At 36.6% G+C, this 21,168-nt stretch overlaps 1 protein-coding gene across 4 annotated transcripts in view; it reads left to right on the forward strand.

Annotated features, from left to right (window-relative positions):
• Rfx3 (regulatory factor X3) overlaps positions 1–21,168 on the forward strand; it is a 249,052-nt gene that overhangs the window by 184,061 nt on the left and 43,823 nt on the right. For all 4 annotated transcript variants that reach the window (XM_041661035.1, XM_041661033.1, XM_041661034.1 and 1 more), the window contains 5 exons: positions 864–983; positions 11,691–11,812; positions 13,587–13,699; positions 19,894–20,009; positions 20,475–20,629. In XM_041661035.1, coding sequence (XP_041516969.1) covers positions 864–983; positions 11,691–11,812; positions 13,587–13,699; positions 19,894–20,009; positions 20,475–20,629 — 626 coding nt within the window. The remainder of the gene's footprint in view (positions 1–863; positions 984–11,690; positions 11,813–13,586; positions 13,700–19,893; positions 20,010–20,474; positions 20,630–21,168) is intronic.

Raw genomic sequence — 21,168 nt, forward strand, 5'->3', positions numbered from 1 at the left:
TGAAAGAAAAAATTGGAAGAGCACTCACTGACATATTGCTATATATAGACTTGTGAAAACTAGTCTCTCTGCAAGAATTTACATATTTAACATGTTATTTTTGCAAGAATTTGCAAGTTCCATTCAGGATAAAAATTGTCATTTTTAATATCAAGCATGGTATTTTTCATGAACACTAAGAAGTTCCAAAACTTTTTTGCCAGGGGGACTTCACCATTTTTACAGGGAAATGTCCAAATCTTTTATAGTATATCTTATTAGTAAACAACAGCTATGAATCTTTAAAAACAGATATGAATCAATTAAATCAATAATAAAATGTAATTTAAAAGACATATGTTAAGTACCTTCTCCCTTTTTAGGTTTCAAAACATTAAATAAACCACCATAGCATCTAAAGATGATATTACACCATCATTTCTAAAATAAACACACAAAGAATTAATCCAAGACTACAGAATAAAGACTTTTTTCTCCATGTATTTATAGCAAGTTACTGTCAGTGTGCAGTGCTTTGTGGTTGAATTGTGATTGGCCCAAACTCTTTCCCAGCCATTATCCCTTCTAAATTAAGTTTGAAATGGATGTTAGAAAATAAATTAATGTGAGTGGGACAAGTGAGCTATGTGGTGAATATTGAAGTGAAAGTTTAAAGGGAAAGTTTGCCTTGAGGTGATTGTTTTGGAATCTTATTTTGATTTTTGGAAAGTCATCAGAGAAACATAACAGGCATCCAGAAAAGATAAGTTCTAAATGTGCAATGTTAGCATAATGTCTCAACCAGATTCTTCTGTGTGAAGTTGATGGTTAATATTGTTGTTACTGACTTTTCATGTTTCTATATTTAATGTTCTTTTATGAAGAGGAAACTCCAAATACCATTACTATGGGATTCGTGTGAAGCCAGATTCTCCTCTTAATCGTCTGCAAGAAGATATGCAGTATATGGCTATGAGACAACAACCCATGCAACAGAAGCAAAGGTACATTCTGAGTTATTGTTATGTCAACGCTTCACACATCTTAATTCCATAGTCTTCTTATTTCTGAACAAACAAATGCACTGGACTGCTGCTACCATTGGCATGCTTTCACTGTGGATAGTGTTTAAATGTCATTGAGAATTTCAGTGATCCTTTTCCAATTTTTTAAAAATAGCTTATTCTTGAACTTGTTGAGCCCCTTTGAAGTTAAATGTGATGTCCCAAACTACTTTTCTTACAGTAAATAACACAAAAGAGTAAGGAGTGCACATAGGCAAGTTGTATCTTTGGAGAAACTTAATTTTAGTGTTTATGAGACATACTATTCTTACATCCTTCAAATCATTTTTCAAGCTTTATTTATTGTACATTGCAAGTGTGAATGTGTATGTGAGAGATAGAGTGTGTGTGTGTGTGTGTGTGTGTGTGTGTGTGCGCGCGCGCGCGTGCGCGCAAGCATGCCTGGGCATGCCTGTGTCTGATGTATTTGTGAGGGTTGGTGGGTGGAGGTCAGAGAATAATATTAAGGATTTGGTTCTCTTCTTCCACCATGGGTTCCATCCAGTGAGGTCATCAGCCATGCACAGCTTGCAGCTTTACTTTGTGAGCCGTCCTACACATTCCAACTAATTCTTTTGGCCAAGTCTGAGTTCTTGTAGGATCTTTGGGACTTCTTACATTTTTAGTCTAATCTTTATGAACATAGAATTGTAGACGTTAGAACTTTAACAGATCATGCATTCATGGATGGATCAATGGATGCATGGGTAGATGCATGGGTGGATGGGAGTGGATGGGTAGATACAGACAGAATTATATTTCTTGGAATTTAAAAAAAAAGCAACTTTGATCTGTGCTCATAATCCTTGACAATGAAAGCATGAGCAGCCTTGTTTTCAAATGTCTCACAAAGGCCAAGAGGAATATATATACCGCTACACTGTTGTTAAGCCTTCCAGGCACTTATGACTGTCACAATTTACAGAAAATAAATATTTTGAGAACTCTGTTTTTACCAGTGTAGCTTACCTATGCTCTGTAATTATAACTGTTCTTTACAACTGAAGTGGTAGAAGTAACTAAGAAAAAGGTATGATTTCACTAGGTTCTTCTTCAATCGAGTAGTTATTTGTATAGGCAAGATTTCATCCAAGCTAGTGTAGTACACAGCATGACTTCTAAGTCATAGAAAGACAATGTTACATAATAGATTTTCTTCTGGTCAGCAAATATTCATTGAAGTTCTACTGTGTTCTGGGCTCTAAATCCAAAGATAAGACAGTCTCTGCCTTTAAAAAGACAAAGTGTGTGAGGAATGAGAGGGTAAAGTAATGCAATACGTTGTGCAAAAATTCAGTTTTAATCAAAGAACTGTAGAATACAGAGTAATTGAGCAAATTCTGGGAGAGGGAGGACTAGAAAACCTCATAGAAAAGGTGTTATTTGAGTAGGGACTAAGAGTGAGAAAAACAAGGACTACCTAGGCAGAAGGGAAGTGTTCACATAAGCACACAAGGTGAAGGATGATGTTGTGGGTAGTGGCCCATGATCTGCTGAAGTTGTTACTGCAGAAGGAAAGTAGAAAAGATGCTAAGTTGTCTAATGAGAGATACAATTTATATAGTAGTTTGAGCCACATATTAAAAGATTTGGTTTTGCATGAAAGCAATGGTTTACTTTTATGTGTGTATAACACATAACTAAAGCTTTGAAGAAAAACAGTGAAATTCTCTTTTTTTCGAGAGAGATAGCTTTTTGACTTGGGACAAGACATATTTAATGGGAAGAGACGGAGGTATGGACATGAACTCTTGCTGTGTAGTTTTTCCAGTGTGTCCCAGCCTGGAGATACAATTCAAGGCTGGCCATCATATGAAGATTTTTAACCCACAGATTCTCAGTTTTGTTTTTAATTGCTAGTTATTTTTTTGTCTGTAGGTAGGAAAATGAATTTAAAAGGACTAAAAAATGACAAAATAAACCATAGGTTAGTACCATACATGTTAGCAATAGTTTGTTATAATAAACTATTATGATCTTAAATTTTTTATTATTTTTCCACTTATTAAGAATATAATTTATAAGGCTCCAAAACCACAGAGAAACCCTGTCTCGAAAAACCAAAAAAAAAAAAGAATATAATTTATAGAATTTACTTTCTGATATGATTTCCACCCCAAAGTTTAGCAGCAATGCAGAATGAGATAATGATGAAATCAAGAAATAACATTATTTAAGCATTAATACTAACAAAAGCTTGATAAATTGTACCTAAGTGAAGCCAGTTCCATCCTGTGATTTACCTATGAGGAAATCTAGTAAGCTTGCATAAAAACGATCATTATAAAAAGTTTGAGGGCTGGAGAGATGGCTCAGTGGTTAAGAGCATTGCCTGCTCTTCCAAAGGTCCTGAGTTCACTTCCCAGCAACCACATGGTGGCTCACAACCATCTGTAATGAGGTTTGGTGCCCTCTTCTGGCCTGCAGACAGGATATTGTATACATAATAAATAAATATTTTAAAAAATTTAAAAAGCTTGAATTAGGTAAGTAAATACTATTTCTGTTCTTTTTTTCCCTTTTCTTTTCTTTTTTTATTTTCTTCTATTAAGCAGACCCAAGAACTGTAAAGGCTAAGGAGCCATGAAACCCTTTAATACATATCTCCAGGTGGTAATAATTGCTAAAAGAAAAAGATAAAATGTAAACATGTTTATGGATATATAGACTTCTTATTATGTGAATAAGATCTGTCAATACCAGTGTCTTATGGGGTCTTTTTTCTTAGGAATGAAGAGCGTTTTAATACCAAAGAAGTACTGGATTTTCTTTTCTTCTGATAGCCCTTTTTTTTTTTTTTTTTTTTTTTTTTTGAAGCTGGGTCCACCATCTAGTCTCAGCTGACCTGGAACTTACCATGCAGCCCACTGGCTTCAGACTTATAGAGTCTGCATCTGTAGTTTCATATCTTACATGGTTTAAATACATGTTTCACATATTTTTTTGTAATTAAAGGTCAAGTATATGTGTTGATTATTTTGATAATTTAAGTTTGGGTGTTTGATTTTATATATCTAGTCTGAAAACTAGATTGGGCAATAGAGACAGTTTCCACTTCTGTGGTAAATCAGATGCCTTTCCAGGCTACCATGGAGCATAGCCATGCATCAAGTGATAAATGAAAAGAGTTCTGGTTGAGGAGCAGATAGACAGATATCTTTTCTCATATTTAAAAGAGGAATCCATCTTCAAATCATTCATCTAAAGTAAAAGATCATATTAGAGGCTGCTTGATTCAAATCAACTGTGGGGTATAACTACTGACATAAAAATTATAATAGTCAGGGTCTTGCCTTCCCTTGAGGCTTATTCAGTACCTTGGTCTGTGGACAGTGAAAGGACAAATGAATTAAGCCACTCCCATCTGCCCTTTTTGCTGTCACTCTAATTATCAGAGTTAGCATAACAAAATACGATAGCTGCCTTGTGAAAATATTGTCAACTGTGGCTAATCAAAAGGAGAAAAGTGAGTAATGTATAAAATATCTACTATTGAAAATAAACTTTACAGTTAAATGAGGTAGTCTCCAGATTTTAAGGATATTTACTAATTGCTTGACTAATTTAGACAACACATAGGTCATCAAGCACCAAAATAAAGAGATCAGTAATTTCCAGGTCTATAAATTATGCAAAAGTGTTTGTTGCATTTATATTTAACACTTAAGGAAATACATAAGAAGTCTTGACATGTGTATTTTAACTGTTCTTCTAGATTCTTGTTTCAGAACTGGTGAAAAGGAGCCATATGCTCTTGACAGTGTGCCTGACCATATCTGGTGCCAATAGCCACTCTCAAAATATTAAAATACATTTATAATTTCTCAACAATTTCATACAATTGTCAGTTGCTTACAAAATAAACACATCACATGTGAAAAAGAACATAGGATGACAGAGAGGTAGGAAGAGGAGATCATTTGGTTTCTAAGGAAATGTCTGTATGGGATAGCTAAGTCATCATATAGCAGCCTAGACAAGAACTGACCCTCTCATCTCCATTCTTATATGGAATCTATCCTTGAAGACACAAGTAACTCAAAAAAAATATGCATTTACAAGAAAAAGCAGATAGCCAAGTATGGTGGTTTATGCCCCTCTTTGCTTCCCTTCTTCTCCACGTGTCTCTTTAAATTTCCCTCTCCCTTTCACGTGAGAGACTAAGGCAAAAGAATTGCTCCAAGCTCAAACAAACCTCAGCTACATAGTGAGACCTCTGCCAAGAATGCACATGAAATCCAGGGCAAAATCACAATGTTGTGAGTGTATTTTAACTAAGGGGGAGATGTGTCACTACCCATTTGAATGGTCCCTTGCTGGGAAGAGGAATAAGCCTTTATGTCACTGGGAGAAGATGAGAGAGGTCTGGTAGGAACAGGTGGCAAGACTCCTTTACTTCAGATGTGAAGGAGGACATCCAAAGGCATTTGTCATTGGACTATTCTTAATACCAGGAGCTTAGGACAGGTGAAACAAAAGTGTTCTATTTAAAGTAGTACTTCTATTTTGTATGACTTTGAGCCTCAGTTTCTTTTAAAATGGAAATGAACTCCAGAGATCATTTTATAGTTCAAGCAGAAAAAAATAAAATATTTTATAGCTGGAAACATTCAAGTGTTATTCTTCATAATAGCATGCTGTTATAAGCACTACGGAAAACTCTAACAGTTCTTTGCAAATTTGGAAGAGTAGGCACCTTCAAAATGTAATGTGTTTGCCTTGCTTATACTTCAAATATATTAGTTCCCAGCTTTGGTCAGTGTTAATAGTTCATCGTACTTTTTTCGAACCATTAATTTTCTTGGATTATTGCAAAGCTACGCTTGGAGGACTGGGTCGTTTCTCTGAGGTGGGTAAGAGTGAGAGAATTCTTTAGTGAGCAGATACTCTGTTAACTGTGCACTTCACTCTGGAACATCAGTAAGGAACCATGACACTGCTTGCTGAAGTAGTTATTAGTTTGCCAGCGTTCTAGTTCATGACGTCATGATCACATTGCGCTATAGTCAAGAGGATCCTAAAGAAGGACTCCTCAAGAATTATTGAACTCAAGGGATGTGCACAAAGTTTAATAAATAGTCATAGTCACCACCTAATACTGCTCTAAGTGTCTGTTAAACTTAAAAATGCTCTTCAGTCTCATTTTATATGCTAAGTTTCATCTGGAAATTATATTGTTATTTACTTACAAGAAACTAGCCCCATTAATTGTGCTTTATGCATGAATCTTATCAATCCATTTTTTTCCTAGGCAGGAAAATTTAATTTCATTGATGTCAGGTGGAGCAGAATAATGGTAATTCTCTAAATAAAGAAGAGATGGAGAGCATATTTTTAGAATCTCTGTAAGAAGATGGGCTAGCTGTAAATGAAGGGCTATACACACTCACTTGCATGTACCCATGCACACACACATTTATAGTCTGTTTGTGCAAGTATTACTGCTCTAGGCTTCTACCTGTGTAAGTTCCTGATGCTAGGAGGGCTCAGTAAATAAATTCAGGAAATTAGGCTTACTTCTTGCAACATTCCATCCTCAACACCTAGAAGACCATATTCAGTAAAAAAAATGAATGGTTCCCATCACTCATTATCATTTAAGACAACCATCCCATTTGAACTTAATTGTTTTGTTTTTTTGCATTATTGCAAATGTAAAAATAGTGAATAACCAGGTTTTCTGAATTAGCAAGAAGAAAAGAAATCCTATCTTTAGTTAGTGAGGGTGGTGTTATAAGTCATTTAAATATTTAGTGTGACTTCTAAGACTCATTTGCTCCTCTAAAGGAATGGATCTCTCCACATTCTATTTTCTTCTGATTCATTCATGTTAGTGTCATTTGGCTCATTTTCAATAAATATCTAAAAGTCCTAGGGCAATTTTTCCAAAGAGTGTTAAAAGAAACCAGTAGAAGATTCTAACTTCTTGCTATTATTGTTAGCTGGGCATTTTTTATTTCTTCATGCAAATTATGTTCATACTTTCAGGAATTTTAAATACAAATAATAACTGTCTAGGTAGCTCTTCTGTTGACTTTTGCTTGGACATTTTTTAGCAGCTTTGAGAGGACTTTTTTTTCATTTGGTGTGCTGAAAACTTTCCAGTAATGATGACTATGTACTGCTCTCTGCCTTCCACTGGGCTGCTTCAGTGTCTGTGCTTGCAAGAATATTGACAGAATATTACTTCTACAGTAGAGCACAGCTGTCCAAGCCCTAAATAACAGCTACAGCTAACCTCATGGGGGCAGATTCCTAACAATTTCCCGAGTTCTCTGTGTTAGTGACAGGTTTCAAGCATACACTCAGCTATTAAGACATCAGAGCGTCTTTCATTTCTTAATCATTAACAATGTTAGCTCTGATTGCCCATGGAGCTGCAAGCTGTTAAAATGATCATTTGCTCCTTACTAATTTTGAAACCAAGAGCTGCTGCCTCATTTAATAAAATTCTGGTCTCTCCTATGAACATGCATAACTCAACAACCCTGAGTCTACTATAAGAAAACTTAACCTAGAAGTAATTTGCAAAGTAAGTGGGGTTAACTTTAGGTTATAGTTCTAAATTCTGAGAGCTCTTTACTTTAAAAGGTTTCAATTTGGACGTTTGTTAGTGCTATGCTTTCAATCAATTTTCCTACCTTTTACAATGTAGTATTTTTGATGCTTATATAATAATGAAGAAAAAAGAAAAAATCATCTTTTAATAATAAAAGGATAATGAAATTTCACCAGATTTAATATAATTTAGAATTATTATGTTAGATCAATAAAATATTCAAAAACTTAAAAATATTATGTTTGCCTTTCACCTGGCTAAAACTGAGCCTGCACAAGGCCGTATCATATGTAATACTCAATGACTACATGATAAATTGATGTAATATGTGTTAAGACCAATTAATAGTGTGATCTTGGTCATTTTTAAATTAATGTTTATTATAGGAAAAATTTAAATTTATGAATTTTTTGAGAAGTGTGCATTGTCTAATGTTGGATATATTTCTACAAATGGGGCTAAAGGTGCCTGCCTAGAGATAAGAGGTTCCTGTGGATATTCAGGCTACTTAGGAAATCTCTTAGGAGTAAAGCCAGCACCAATCCTCCTTCTCAAGAACTGCTGAGTAGAAAGGCTACTTCCTAGCTATTGGTGATAAAGCTTTAGAATGACCAATATTTGTCATCTCTAACCATCTCTTCTAGGAAGAATCAGCAATCACGAGTATTTGTCTAGCATCTGTTGAGTGTGACCGTCTTGGTCCTCCTGCTTTGGGAAAACTTGGGCAGCTGAGATAATTGATGGCTATTTCCCTTAGAATCAAGAGTATGAACATCTGGTCTTCCTGAATCCAAAGTTTTTGACTTTGGGGATTTCCTCTAAGGACCGAGCCAATGCTAGACAACAATACACTATAGTCATAGCACTCTGAGGTCATTGCCTTAGACATGAGGAGAGTAGAAGTCAATCGGTGCCCTGAGAAGCTCTTGGCACAAACTCCTCCCAGAGTTGTCCCCAGACCTTTCAGCCTGAGGCACAGAGTTTCTGGCTTGCCCAGTTTCCATTACAATAAAAGAAAAGTATATGAAGTGCATCTTTGTCTGTCTTGTAATCCACTGTTTATTCTGCTATTGTTACTATTATGGTTTTATGGGAACACTCGTTGTCCAGTTCTAATTGCATTTTCTGATTGTCCTCTTTTTCTTCTGATAAGCATTGACTCAAAGTATTTTTAGAATGTATATGTATATATAGCTCTGTTCCTCCTGTAAGCTGTTTTCATATTATTGTATTGTTCTTCCAACTCAATAGCATTATTAGTACATAATCATGTGTTAATTGTAATTCATTGTAGTTTGGTTGTATATTTTAAGATGTAATGTCCCTTTATTTTAGAGTCCTCCACTGCTTATGATACTGTTCAACTCTGTCTTCCCAAAGAGGCAAATAATTTTGCCTTTAAGTAGGAGGTTTGCTATACACTTTGCGAAGAGGGACTGTGATGCACCTTGGAAAATGTGCAAGGGTAGTAGCTGTCAGCACTTCCTTTCAGGTTAAATCTCACTTGCCCTTTATATTCATGTCTATAGGACCGAATGCTGTGTAGAATAAAAAGAGCATGATTAAAAATAGTTAGACAAAAGCACAGTCATTGCATAATCCAATATTAAAACTTAATAATTTTGAATTTATACGGAATATTGCCAGATTAAATAATTGAAATTTAACTATTTTTATCTAAGGTAATGTACTTAACCATGAGGAAACATGCTTAAACAAATATACTCTTTTATTTTTGCTATGAATTTTTGTGTATGGAAAGGTTCAGCTAAAATCAAATTAAACCCTAAATGAATCAATGAGGAAACAAACCAACGAAACTTTCCTCATGAGATAAGCATGAAATCATTTAAGTCTTCTAGCACAAATTGGCGAGCCCACTGCTGCCCCACTCAGGTACACAGCCCACCTGCCAGAAAAAGAGTGTCTAGACTCCTCTAACATGATCTGCAGGGAGGAAAGCTTCAGGAGGGATACTATGGAGCAGAAGGGTTTCCCATTAAATATAAGGTCAGGTTTGAGTTCCTTTCTATCATTAGAGGACAACAACCAATGTTTTCTGCTTGAGGAGGCTATGACTAAAGCTGTAGTGAGGATTATGCTTACTGTGCCCTGTTTCATCCTTCGCATTCTGGCGTTCTTTCCCAGTGACTTCATCTGAGCATTGCGTGTATGGTGTTCACTAGGTCCAGTCACTTACTATCTTTAGACAGAATTGAGACGTCTTTAAGTGTGTCCTCCTCATGTGTTAGGTACATTGCCATTCATAATAACCTCATATCAGGGTGGAGAAAATGCAAAGTTTTTTTTAAGTACTGTTAGAAATGGGGTGGGGATTAAAAGACAAACACTGTAATGTAAATGAGGATCTTCCTAATTAACTTCATGATCTTTAGTTTTCACATTTTCTTAAATATCCAAAATGAAGGAACGTACATTTTGAACAAAATATACTTGCTGTATATTAGTCTGTGCTTGAGTGTCTGGGGAGATTTGCACGGGCTCTTGGTGGTAGTACTGGTGCTGTGATGATGATGTCAGTTACGATGGTGCCATTGGTAAGGATGGTATAAGGGTATGGTGATGGTTGTGCTGGTGGTGCAGGTGTTGGTGGTGGTGCTGCTGGTGGTGGTGCACGTGCGGATGGTACGGGTGCTGGTGGTGCAGGTGTTGGTGGTAGTGCTTTTGGTGGTGGTGCTGCTGCTGGTGGTGCACGTGCGGATGGTACGGGTGCTGGTGGTGCAGGTGTTGGTGGTGGTGCTGGTGGTGGTGCACGTGCGGATGGTACGGGTGCTGGTGGTGCAGGTGTTGGTGGTGGTGCTGCTGGTGGTGGTGCACGTGCGGATGGTACGGGTGCTGGTGGTGCAGGTGTTGGTGGTGGTGCTGCTGGTGGTGGTGCACGTGCGGATGGTACGGGTGCTGGTGGTGCAGGTGTTGGTGGTGCTGCTGCTGGTGGTGCACGTGCGGATGGTACGGGTGCTGGTGGTGCAGGTGTTGGTGGTGGTGCTGCTGGTGGTGGTGCTGCTGCTGGTGGTGCACGTGCGGATGGTACGGGTGCTGGTGGTGTGGTACTTGTGCTTATGCTTGTTGGTATAATGGAGATGTGGTGGTGGTGCCGCCGATGCCTGTGGTAATGATAATGGCCGTGTTGCTGCTGGTGGTAGTAAAGATGGTATGGTATGGAGATGGTTCTGCTGGTAGTGTGGTGCTGGTGAGGCAGTGAAGTGATGTTTGTGATGTTTGGCCTCCAAGATGTCTGTTTTTTGACACTATAGCACATTTTCTCTGTGTTAGTAGCAAGGAATGTACATGAAGTTTAGAACTAGGGCCTAAAAACATATTGTTCTCTGACATTGATTACTTTTTGTGGCTATAATTTTTTTTCCTTGGGGGAAACCTAAGGCCCTGTGCTTGCTAGTCAAGTGCCCTTACACTGAGTTAAATCCACCAAGTCCTCTTATCTCTAATTAGATAAACTAGGTTTGTAGATGAATTCTTATTTTGTTGCACACTGAAGCTTCGGGCATTTGTATTTGCAGCTTCTGATAAGAATCAAAGGAGATGAATGTGTTGAGATGCATAAGAGGCTTTCTGAAATCTGAAGAGCAGTGTGATAAGATTTGTAAATTGATCTTATTTTAAATATGTTAACTGAAAGCCCTTCATTTCTTTGCAAACTCTTTGATCTTCATTCAGAGTGAAGTTCCAGTGTATTTACATTTTTCACCTTAAGCCAATGGCCACCACAGTTTCTTTCACAATATATACTATGACTATAGGCATGAGCAACTTTGCCTCTGTTGTCCAAAGAAATGCCTCATAATTCTTTCATTCTTTCATCCTTATGTCAATTTCTGGATTTTCACAAATGAATTTCTTTCTGATTTCTCTTTCCCTTTTTCTTTTTACAATTGGAAAAAAAAAAAGGTCTGTACATGACTTCATGAGAGTATCAAGAAGAAACATTCGACAATTATCTTGAGACATTGACAGAACTAGATTTAAACCAAATGCCTTAAAAGTTTGGGGAGTACAATAAAGCAAGGAATAATTTGGTTTGTTTGTTTTTTCCCGTCTAATATTTTTAGGTACAAGCCTATGCAGAAAGTGGATGGGGTTGCAGATGGTTTCACAGGAAGTGGCCAACAGACAGGCACATCTGTTGAGCAAACTGTAATTGCCCAAAGTCAACATCATCAACAGTTTTTAGGTATGTTAAGGTGTAATGCCTAGCTGCATAGTAGTTGCTCTTAGGATTTTGAAGAGAACATTCTCCAAGTAGAATGTCTTCAGATGTTAACTCCTTTAAAGGGGGAGGTTTGGTGCTGAAACTACAACCTTCAATGATAGTTCTAGTTCATCTTTATTGAAGTATTAAGCTATATGAAATCTTGAATGCATCTGCCTTAAAAACTCAGGGCTATGAAAGTGTTTTCAAGAGTTTATATTACAGTTGACTTTTGTGACCAAAATCATATTGTGTTTACTTCAGAAATAATGTCCAGTCCAAACAAATTCTTATTTCCTTGTATACAAAGTTACATATCCATAGTCTTAGATAAGAAAAATTATGAACATTTTAAATAATTTATTCTTTTAAATCGATTACAGTGCTTCCTATTTTTATAATTGTATAGAAAGAATACACGTTTCTTGATACTGAAAATGTTTAGAAGCAGAAATTGAACATTTGAATATTTAAGCTGGAGCCAGAGGAGCAAAAGTGATAGTTCAGTTGACAGCTATTCCATCAATGAGTGTGCATAGTCTCCAAACAGTAGGCCAATATAAAGAACTGCTATTGGGGTGTTTGTGTATGCACACGTGTGTGCGTGTGTGTTTATGTATCTGTGTGCATGTGTGTGTCTCTCTGTGTATGCATGCCTGTGCATATGTACATGTGTGTGTCTGCGTGTGTGTGCATATGTATGTGTTTGTGTGTCTGTGTATGTGTGCATGTGTGTATGTGTTTATGGAGACAACTGGGATAGACTTTCAGGTTAGAAAGCTCCTGATCTTGACACTGTTTTAGTAGTATTTCCTAAGCCAAAGTGCCCCATTGAGCTTTAAAACAACATCATGTTTTCTTTTGTAGTGGTAGTTGAGTTTTAATATTTAAGAAAAAAATTAAAAACAGGGCTACACAGAGAAACCCTGTCTCAAAAAATTAAAAATATACATGTTTTCTAGAGCTTGTAAATGAATATTATTTTTCCTTCAATTTTGAATTTATGGTAAGGAACTCACCAAAGTACATTACTAATTGTCAATGGCTAATGAGAAAAGGAGAGAAAAAGCGAGAGGACGTGTGTGATGTGTGAATTATAGTGTCATCAAGAGAGGGCTACATGATGTTTCTGTGCAACAGACTATGTCATATCATTTGGGTGCAGAATTGTATTGGGGCAGGTAGCCCCCAGGAAGAGCAGATTGGTGTAGGTGTTATAATCAGAAGACTGGTCCACAGCAGCTGATACCATGTTTCGTGTGTGAGAGATGATTTGATTATAGGATAGCATCATTCATCACATCAAATTATTGTTGTTAATATTATTTTTTTTAACTTTTTGGCTCTTAGTTTTATAACCTTCATTTTATGATTGTGTAAACGATATGAACATAATAAGTTTAAGGCTATGTTTATTTTTATATGGTTGGATAGCATAATAATAATAAAAATAACTAAAATTGCTACTGGCAAGCTCAGGTTGTTTTTCTTTTACTAAGAACCTATCCAATGCCCATTTTAATTAGAGTAAAGCTTAGTTTATACGAAATTCACAAGTATACTCCATTCATTCGCATGTTACATGCTGATAATGTTACTAAGTTTGGCTGGAAAATATTAATTTGAAAGTCAGTGATCTTTGGCACTCTGATCTCTAAATTTTCTTTCCTTTTTAGTCTTCTGAAAATTTCCCTCATTAATCTGTAATTGACACCATCCACAATAGCTTTTTTCTGTTGTGTTGTCATGGTAACAGATGCATCTCGAGCACTTCCAGAGTTTGGAGAAGTTGAAATCTCTTCTCTGCCAGATGGAACTACCTTTGAGGATATCAAGTCACTGCAGAGTCTTTATCGAGAGCACTGTGAGGTAAGACCTTCAAACATAGTCTGAGCACATGCTATGTTTTGCCACATAACTTGTTAAAAACAAAATAATAAAGATTTTTTTCCTAGAGAACAGAGAAGTTCTAGTTATTTTGAGCATTTCTTTGAACACTAATAAAATCCTCTTGTCTCAGTGCAAAGTGGGGAAATGCATAAAAGTGACAATCTCCATTTCTTAAACTGATTCTTGTGTCTTTTGATATAGCAGTTCTACTCTGGGTCTGTCTGTCTACAAAAAAATTGTACATATGTGTGACACAGCCAATGTACAAGGGAGTTTATTGCATTATTCTTTAATTTAAGAGTATGCTTATAGTATCTAATTAAGAAAGATTAAGTCTGCTATAATTTATAGGTTGGACTACTATACACTCATAGGACTGAAAACTCTAAATACACTAAAAGGAAATGTGCTCCAAGGTATAATGTTAAAGCAAAAAAGAAAAAAAAAGATACAGAAATTTTATATAACATATTGACCTTTGAACTTGCATAACTATCTTTCCACAAAGAAAAGTAAATTGTTAATAATATCTGTGTTTGTTTGAATCCCTCATACTCTTGGGTATGTGAACATATAGCCCTATTAAGGGAGGCCTAGAAAACACGGCCTTATCAGTGGTAGTATGTCACTGGAGGTGGACTGAGTATGTAAGGACTTGTACCATTTCAAGTTTGTTCCTTCTGCTTTATACCTGTGATTCAGGATGTGAGCCCTCCACTTTCTGCTCCTGCTTCTTTCCTTACCTTTGGATAGCTGTCTTAGACTCTAATCATCTGGAACCATAATCCCAGATAAACTCTGCTATATGTTGCCTTAGTTATGTTGTATAATCACACCAATAGAAAGATAACTAATACAGAAATTGGTTCCAGAGTGTGTGCTATTACTGTGAGGAACCTGAGCATGTTGTTTTCTGGAGGATTGTAGAAGGCTTTGGAACTTTGCACTAGAAAAATGGCTGAAAGCTGTAAATAGGGCCTAATGGGGCCAATCCAATAGGATGTTGGAAGACAATAGTGCTAAGAGATAAGTGGACTGTAGAGGCCCAGCTAAAAGGATTTCAGAGTAGAACAAAATTAGTAACTGGACTATAGACTCTTCCCGTGATATTTGGGCAAAGAATTGGCTACTTTCTGCCCATGCCCTGTGAACTTGCCTAAGAATAAATAAATAAATAAATATTTAAAAGTGGTGAACTCATTTTTTTTTGTAGAGGATATTTCTTGACAGTTTAATATCAACTCAATCTGTTATTTATTAGTAGTCCCTCTTAAGAAGATCTATAATAAAAAAAATGGTTCAGAGATAAATACAAACTGTACAGAAATTCAAAGGATACTGATGAGTTTAACGCTGTTGCTAAGACTTGTACTATAAGAGAGACTACAATTGTTAAGGGGATTAGGGCCACTAAGGATAGGTCAGATCTGCAATCCAATAAAGGAAGGTACCCTCAGGGCAAGACCTCATCCAGCCAAGCTTCCAATTTGTAAATAAAGTACGAGGTGTTTTCTTAGGCTTCTGGAAAGCCACTTCAATTAAAAGCTGCTGCTAATGTGGATTAAGGGGGCCACAGTATATCCCAAACTGACAGCCAGACTTCTCAGTGTTGTCCATGTGGTGCTGGCTACAGAGCCATGAAAGATAAGGAGGTGGTTTTACAGGGCTGCTGAGTGAGGTCAGGCAACAAGTGGTAGGGGAGTCCATACCTAAAGGTTCTGAGAGGGAAAGATACCCTGAAAGTTCATTGAATGAAGCTGTGTAAATAAACCCTGGGTTGTTTTGGAGACCCTAAGATGTTGGAGATTTTAGAGCCATGAGATACCTGCACATGAGGCATGGAACCAACCCAAGAGAGGAAGATGTATGTTTCAGGCCACAGAGTTGGGGGAGCAGAACCATCTAAGCCCTTTGTTATCAGATATGGCATTAGAAAATTTGATGTTTTCCCTGCTATTCTTTCAGTCTTTCTTTGGTTCAATATTTCCTTGTTATTATCCCATTTTTTTCTCTTAGAATAACAATGTATATTCTGTGCCATTGTATGTTACACATACGTAATTTTTATTTTATAAAGTGTTAAAATTAAGAGATTTGCCTTGATTCTCAAAAGAGACTCTGGGCTTTGAAACAGTATTGTGACTGAAAAACTATGGGGAATTTAAAAGTTGAATTAAATGGACTTTGCTTTATAATGTAGCTCTGCTATTGTGAGAGCCAGGGAATAGAATATGTGGTTTCAGTGAGATGGTCCCTGTATGTAGTCTTAGGCAGTTGAATACTTGGTCCATAGTTGGTGGTGGGTGTTTTTTTTTTTCTTTTGTGGAGGCTTACTTAGGAGAATATGTGTCACTGGAAGTGGGCCTTGAGATCTTAAAGCCCCCCTCCCCCCATTTTGATTTTGCTCTGTTTTGTGCTTGCATTTCAAATTAGCCCTTTCCTTCTTGCTCCTGCTGCACTGCTCTTATTATCTCTAACCCTCCGGAGCCATCAGCCCAAATAGACTTTCTTCTCTAAGTTGCCTTGGTCATGGTGTTTTATCACAGCAAGAGAAAAGTAACTAATGCAGAACCCTTGTAAAAACAAACAAACATACAAACAGAACAAAAACTGGAGGCCATGATCAGTAGAAAGTCAGGTTTTCAGTGGACCCTCTTGAATACCACAAATGTGTGCTATTTAAGTAAACTTAGTAAGAACTTTGTTCTTCTTCTTAGGGATCCTTCAGACCAATTTTTAGAATTGAAGTAGCTTTATCTCAGGAGTATTTATGATTTGCCTACAGTTTCAGGATTGGCCTGTGATTTCTAAAGAATTTCTTTTGACTATTGACAGTGAAGGATGAAATAATAAGTCTCGGCTTAAAACATGGAAAGACTGAGGGCTTGGTTACTTACAGCTTCTCTTGATGTTTCAGACCCTACTCCTACGACTCTTCTTGTGTCAGAATTGGTGACATTGGATAGGAGGGAAATTTCTCCATTCCAGTATGTTAATGCATCTGATAGTTACCTGGTAGAAAGGAGAATACATTGCACAGAGTTTCCTTAAGTGGTTTTAGGATTTAAGTAGCTTTATCTCAGGATTTGTGGTCTGCCAGCAGGCAAATGAAAGAGTATCCTGTGATTTCTAGACAAGTCCTTGCCTGTTGACAGCAAAGAATGAAATAAGAAGTTTTCATTTAAGGCATATATAGGTTTTCCCCCATTGCTCCAGAAATAAGATTACTTGAGTGAACCCAAGTGGTTGTCAGAGCTGCTAGGTTATTGACAACCAAGGACAAGTCCTCTCCTTATCAACATCTTGCTTGACAAAGTGTTCTTAACCTGTCTTACTCATTTCCAATACTTCTGCATGGTATAAGCCAGTTAGAATTCATTACCCTTTGTATAGTATGTTTTTCTGAGTGTTGGAATATTTCTAAGTCATGATTTACACTTGGAAAAAAATTTACACCTATCTTGTTCAGTGAAAATTCTTTAAACAATTCCTCATTTATCTGTATCCAAATAAAGCCTTCTGTACACAGCTTAGCTTGTACAAGTATAATTCAGATTTTTTGAGTGACTCATATTTATTCAGAGTGTAAATTGGAGTATAATTATTTACATTGCTAAAGAGTGTACAGTGAGATCATGCTAAGCAACAGATGCCTCCAATAAGATTAAAATAGCCTATAGATTATACAATTTTCATGAAAATTCCAATTGTAATGAATAAATATGTTTTATGTGAAGAGACTGGGCACTCAAAATTAATCTGTGTAGGAAGTGACACTTCACAAAATGAACCCCTCTTGTTTCTCAGTTATCAATACTCATGCCATCTCCCATAGCACAGAGTGGTATATTTAGAAAATTAAAATTCTAATTCTTTTTTGTTACATCTCAAAACAATTTAAATAAAGCTGCCTGGCTCTCAGATTCAATCCTGTAGTCATTTGCCATAGTCAGTAGAATATGGATTATTTTAATTTTTATTTGCCTATGTATTTAAAAATAATAGTATTTTAGTCACTTACAAAACTGCCTTAAATGATGTTGGTATTGGTATCAATTTCAAAGTGTTATTTGAGATTAATTTGAAGATACTGGATTTGTGATGTGTTGAAATTCTTGTCTTGTTTTGCTTCATATTTTCTATAGTTTATATTTTTAAGGTAGGATTATTCTATTTGGAATTCTTGTAATATATTTATCAAGCTATTTTTAAATATCACTAGTTTCATTCTCAGAGGTACGTAAAGTGTTAACTGCCTCACACTTTAGAGACGTCACTTGGAATATGCTTAAGCTGCAGCTAAAGAAGCAGATATAAACACTTCCTTCTGGAGAGGGTTTTGATTTCGAAGGAGATGAGGGGAAACTATGCTTACTTTTGTTTCCAGAGCTTGCCTTCGGCATGTTTTAATCGTACTGAAAAGTTTTATAATGAACTGACTTCCTTTCCACTGTCCGCCACTTGCAGCATTAAGTGCTGGTTCTCAGAGCATGTCCCCCCGCATGTGCTTCCTGTCTCTGTGAGCCTCAAAGGCATCCTCTAGCTCCCGCTTCAGCCCAGATCTAGACAAGTGCTGTTAAGTTAGAGTTGACTTTTCCTAAAATACTCAGATGGACTCTAGGTTGTCCACCCAAGAACACAGATGTTAGAATGCTTTGTCCTTGCTGAACAGGCGTAAGTAGAGTGAGGTGGTGTTTAGTTTCAATTGTCAGCTTATCAAGTTCTCTAGAATTACCCAGCAAGAGAGTCTCACTGAGGGATTGTTTAGGACAGGTTGTCCTGTGGGAGTGTCTGTGTGGGAATGTCCTGAATACATTAGATTTAGATTATATTTTAATAATTTCTTGCTTAACAGGATGTGAGAAATAGTGTAACCTAACATGAATGCAATATAAATAAATAAATTAGTTCATTGCTTGTGTTATGCCTTGTCATTTAAAAGCTAGAATATGAAGAATAAAAGCAGATTACTAATTTCCATTTCTTTTTCCAACTTTGAAATGTTACATATCAATAAAGGAGATGCAATACATAAACTGTATCAGTTATTGTATCATCTTTTCTAAATCTGAGCAGTTAGTATCACCAAAAAATGGAAAGAATAAGAACAAAATATTATTTTACTAATTATTATTTTTTCTATTTTCTAGGCCTCTAAAGTGTAGTTTATATACTATGTAAGCAGTAGACATAAAACTCAGTTGATTACCTAATTAGTCTATATTAGTTTCTGTTCTATGTCTGTGATAAAAAACAAACAAACAAACAAACAAAAAAACCACGACCAGGAAAGGGTTTATCTGGGCTTAGAGTCCCCAAGGGCTAAGAATCAGCCATGGCAGAAAGACATTGAAGCCAGCAGGAGGCAGGACAGCAGAAACAAGAGGCTGAGGATTCGCATCTTGAATTGCAAGCATGGAACAGACATAGAGAACTTGTAACAGCACAAGTCTTTAACATTGAGAAGCTCATCTCCAGTGACATATGTCCTCCAACAAGGCCATACCTCCTAAGCATCTTCAAACAGTGCCACCAACTGAGGACCAAGTATCCAAGTGCCCAAGACTACGGGGATATAATACAAGCCACCACGCAGTCTGAAATGCAGTGTGTTGTTTCAACACAGAAATGATATAAACATTAGTAGCTAATGTTTGCCCTTTTGGAGTTGTTAAAATTCAGTCTGCTTTCATTTCAACAAGAACACACTATATAGACAAATCGTTAGTATTTATTTTCTTTTGTTGCTGATTCATTGAAATACAGTGGTGTTAGTGTTTCAGATTGTAAATGATTAAAAAACATTATTATTTGATTTTACATTGTTTTACCATATCTTTAAAAGGTAATATATTATTTCCATATGTAATTAATAGAATAGCTAGTTATTTTAGTTGTCTGTCTTTGTGTCTTCTATGTCTTGAGTATGCAGTGTTTCTTCAGTGCTTATAATCTTTAGATGCTGTTTTGGAGTCACCAGCTTTCTAAGGCTCAGCAGACACACATGCCTGGTGTGGATCACCGCAAACAAGGAAGCGTGGAAAGGGTCAGATGTGTATGGGGTTCTCAGACCATGGAGGAACTGTAGCTGCCATGGCAGAAACATCTGGTGCTAAAGTAGAAGAACAAGGGGATGTAAAGGAAGTATGACAGTTTGGTCATTTTGTTTTTAGGCAATATTGGACGTTGTTGTGAATCTTCAGTTTAGCCTGATAGAAAAATTATGGCAAACGTTCTGGCGCTACTCTCCCTCTACTCCAACTGACGGCACTACCATTACTGAATCAAGGTCAGAATCACTATGCTTTTCTGATTCATTTTCATGACGAAGTAGATGTCACAGCTAATAAGTTAGAGATATGTATACCAGTTGTGAACCTTACCTGATAACACTGAGTAGATTGACCATCCTAGGAATACACCAGACTGCTCTCCTGAGGTTTTAGTGTGTGTAGCTCCCATTTTATTGATTTGGGGGACTATGGTGTATCTGTGTCATGTTAGTGGATTACTATCCTATCTGTCTTTCAGACCATAAGAAAATACTAATGTACATAGGTAGCTCTGGGGGTGTGTTTGTGTATGTATGTATATATATATATATATATACATACATATATGTCCAGCCATATGACACCAGTGCAATGATGGTATAGTTCAAACCTCAGTAATATTTGATAAACTATATTTAAAGTCCATTTTCTGTTTTATCCTCATTTGCCATCTATTCATTTGCGACATTTATTCACGCCAGCAATCTGAGTGAAATAGAAAGTCGACTTCCGAAAGCAAAGCTGATAACTCTGTGCAAACATGAGTCTATCCTGAAATGGATGTGTAACTGTGACCATGGGATGTACCAGGCTTTGGTGGAGATTCTCATCCCCGACGTCCTTAGACCCATTCCTAGTAAGTTACATGGAGACAACTACGGATGCTTTTGTTCTCATACATACCACCCAAGCAATTGTGGGGATTGATGTTGCAATCAGGAATTATCCTAGTTTCATTTAAATTTGTCAGATAAAAAGCATGCAGCATATAGAACATTGCATGAACAGAACCTACAGGGACGCTATAGTGAAGGAAAAATGGCCTGCTTTCTAGTCTTTTACATTACTATTATTTTTAAAAGTTAACGGACAGCTATGACACCCTCAATAAACCAATTGTAAGAACAATCTTAGTTCGGTCAACCATGCAAAATTATTCTACTTAAGGCTGAAGTTCTCTGCATATAGCCAAAAAATAGTCAAATCTCTAGTTGCAGACCCTTCTCTCTCATGGTTGCTTAGGATTTGAAATAAATTGATTATGGTTTCCAGTAGAGTTGAATTCCTTTATAAATTATTTACTCTGTTACCTGTGCCATCTTCAGAACTACAAATTCAGTTTCCATTAACACTACTGGTTAACTAGTATTTTGAGAGAAGAATCTAATAACTACA

Source organism: Microtus oregoni, unplaced genomic scaffold (genome assembly GCF_018167655.1).
Source record: "Microtus oregoni isolate MIOR12 unplaced genomic scaffold, Mior012 000012F_ref0000307, whole genome shotgun sequence".
NCBI lineage: Eukaryota > Metazoa > Chordata > Mammalia > Rodentia > Cricetidae > Microtus > Microtus oregoni.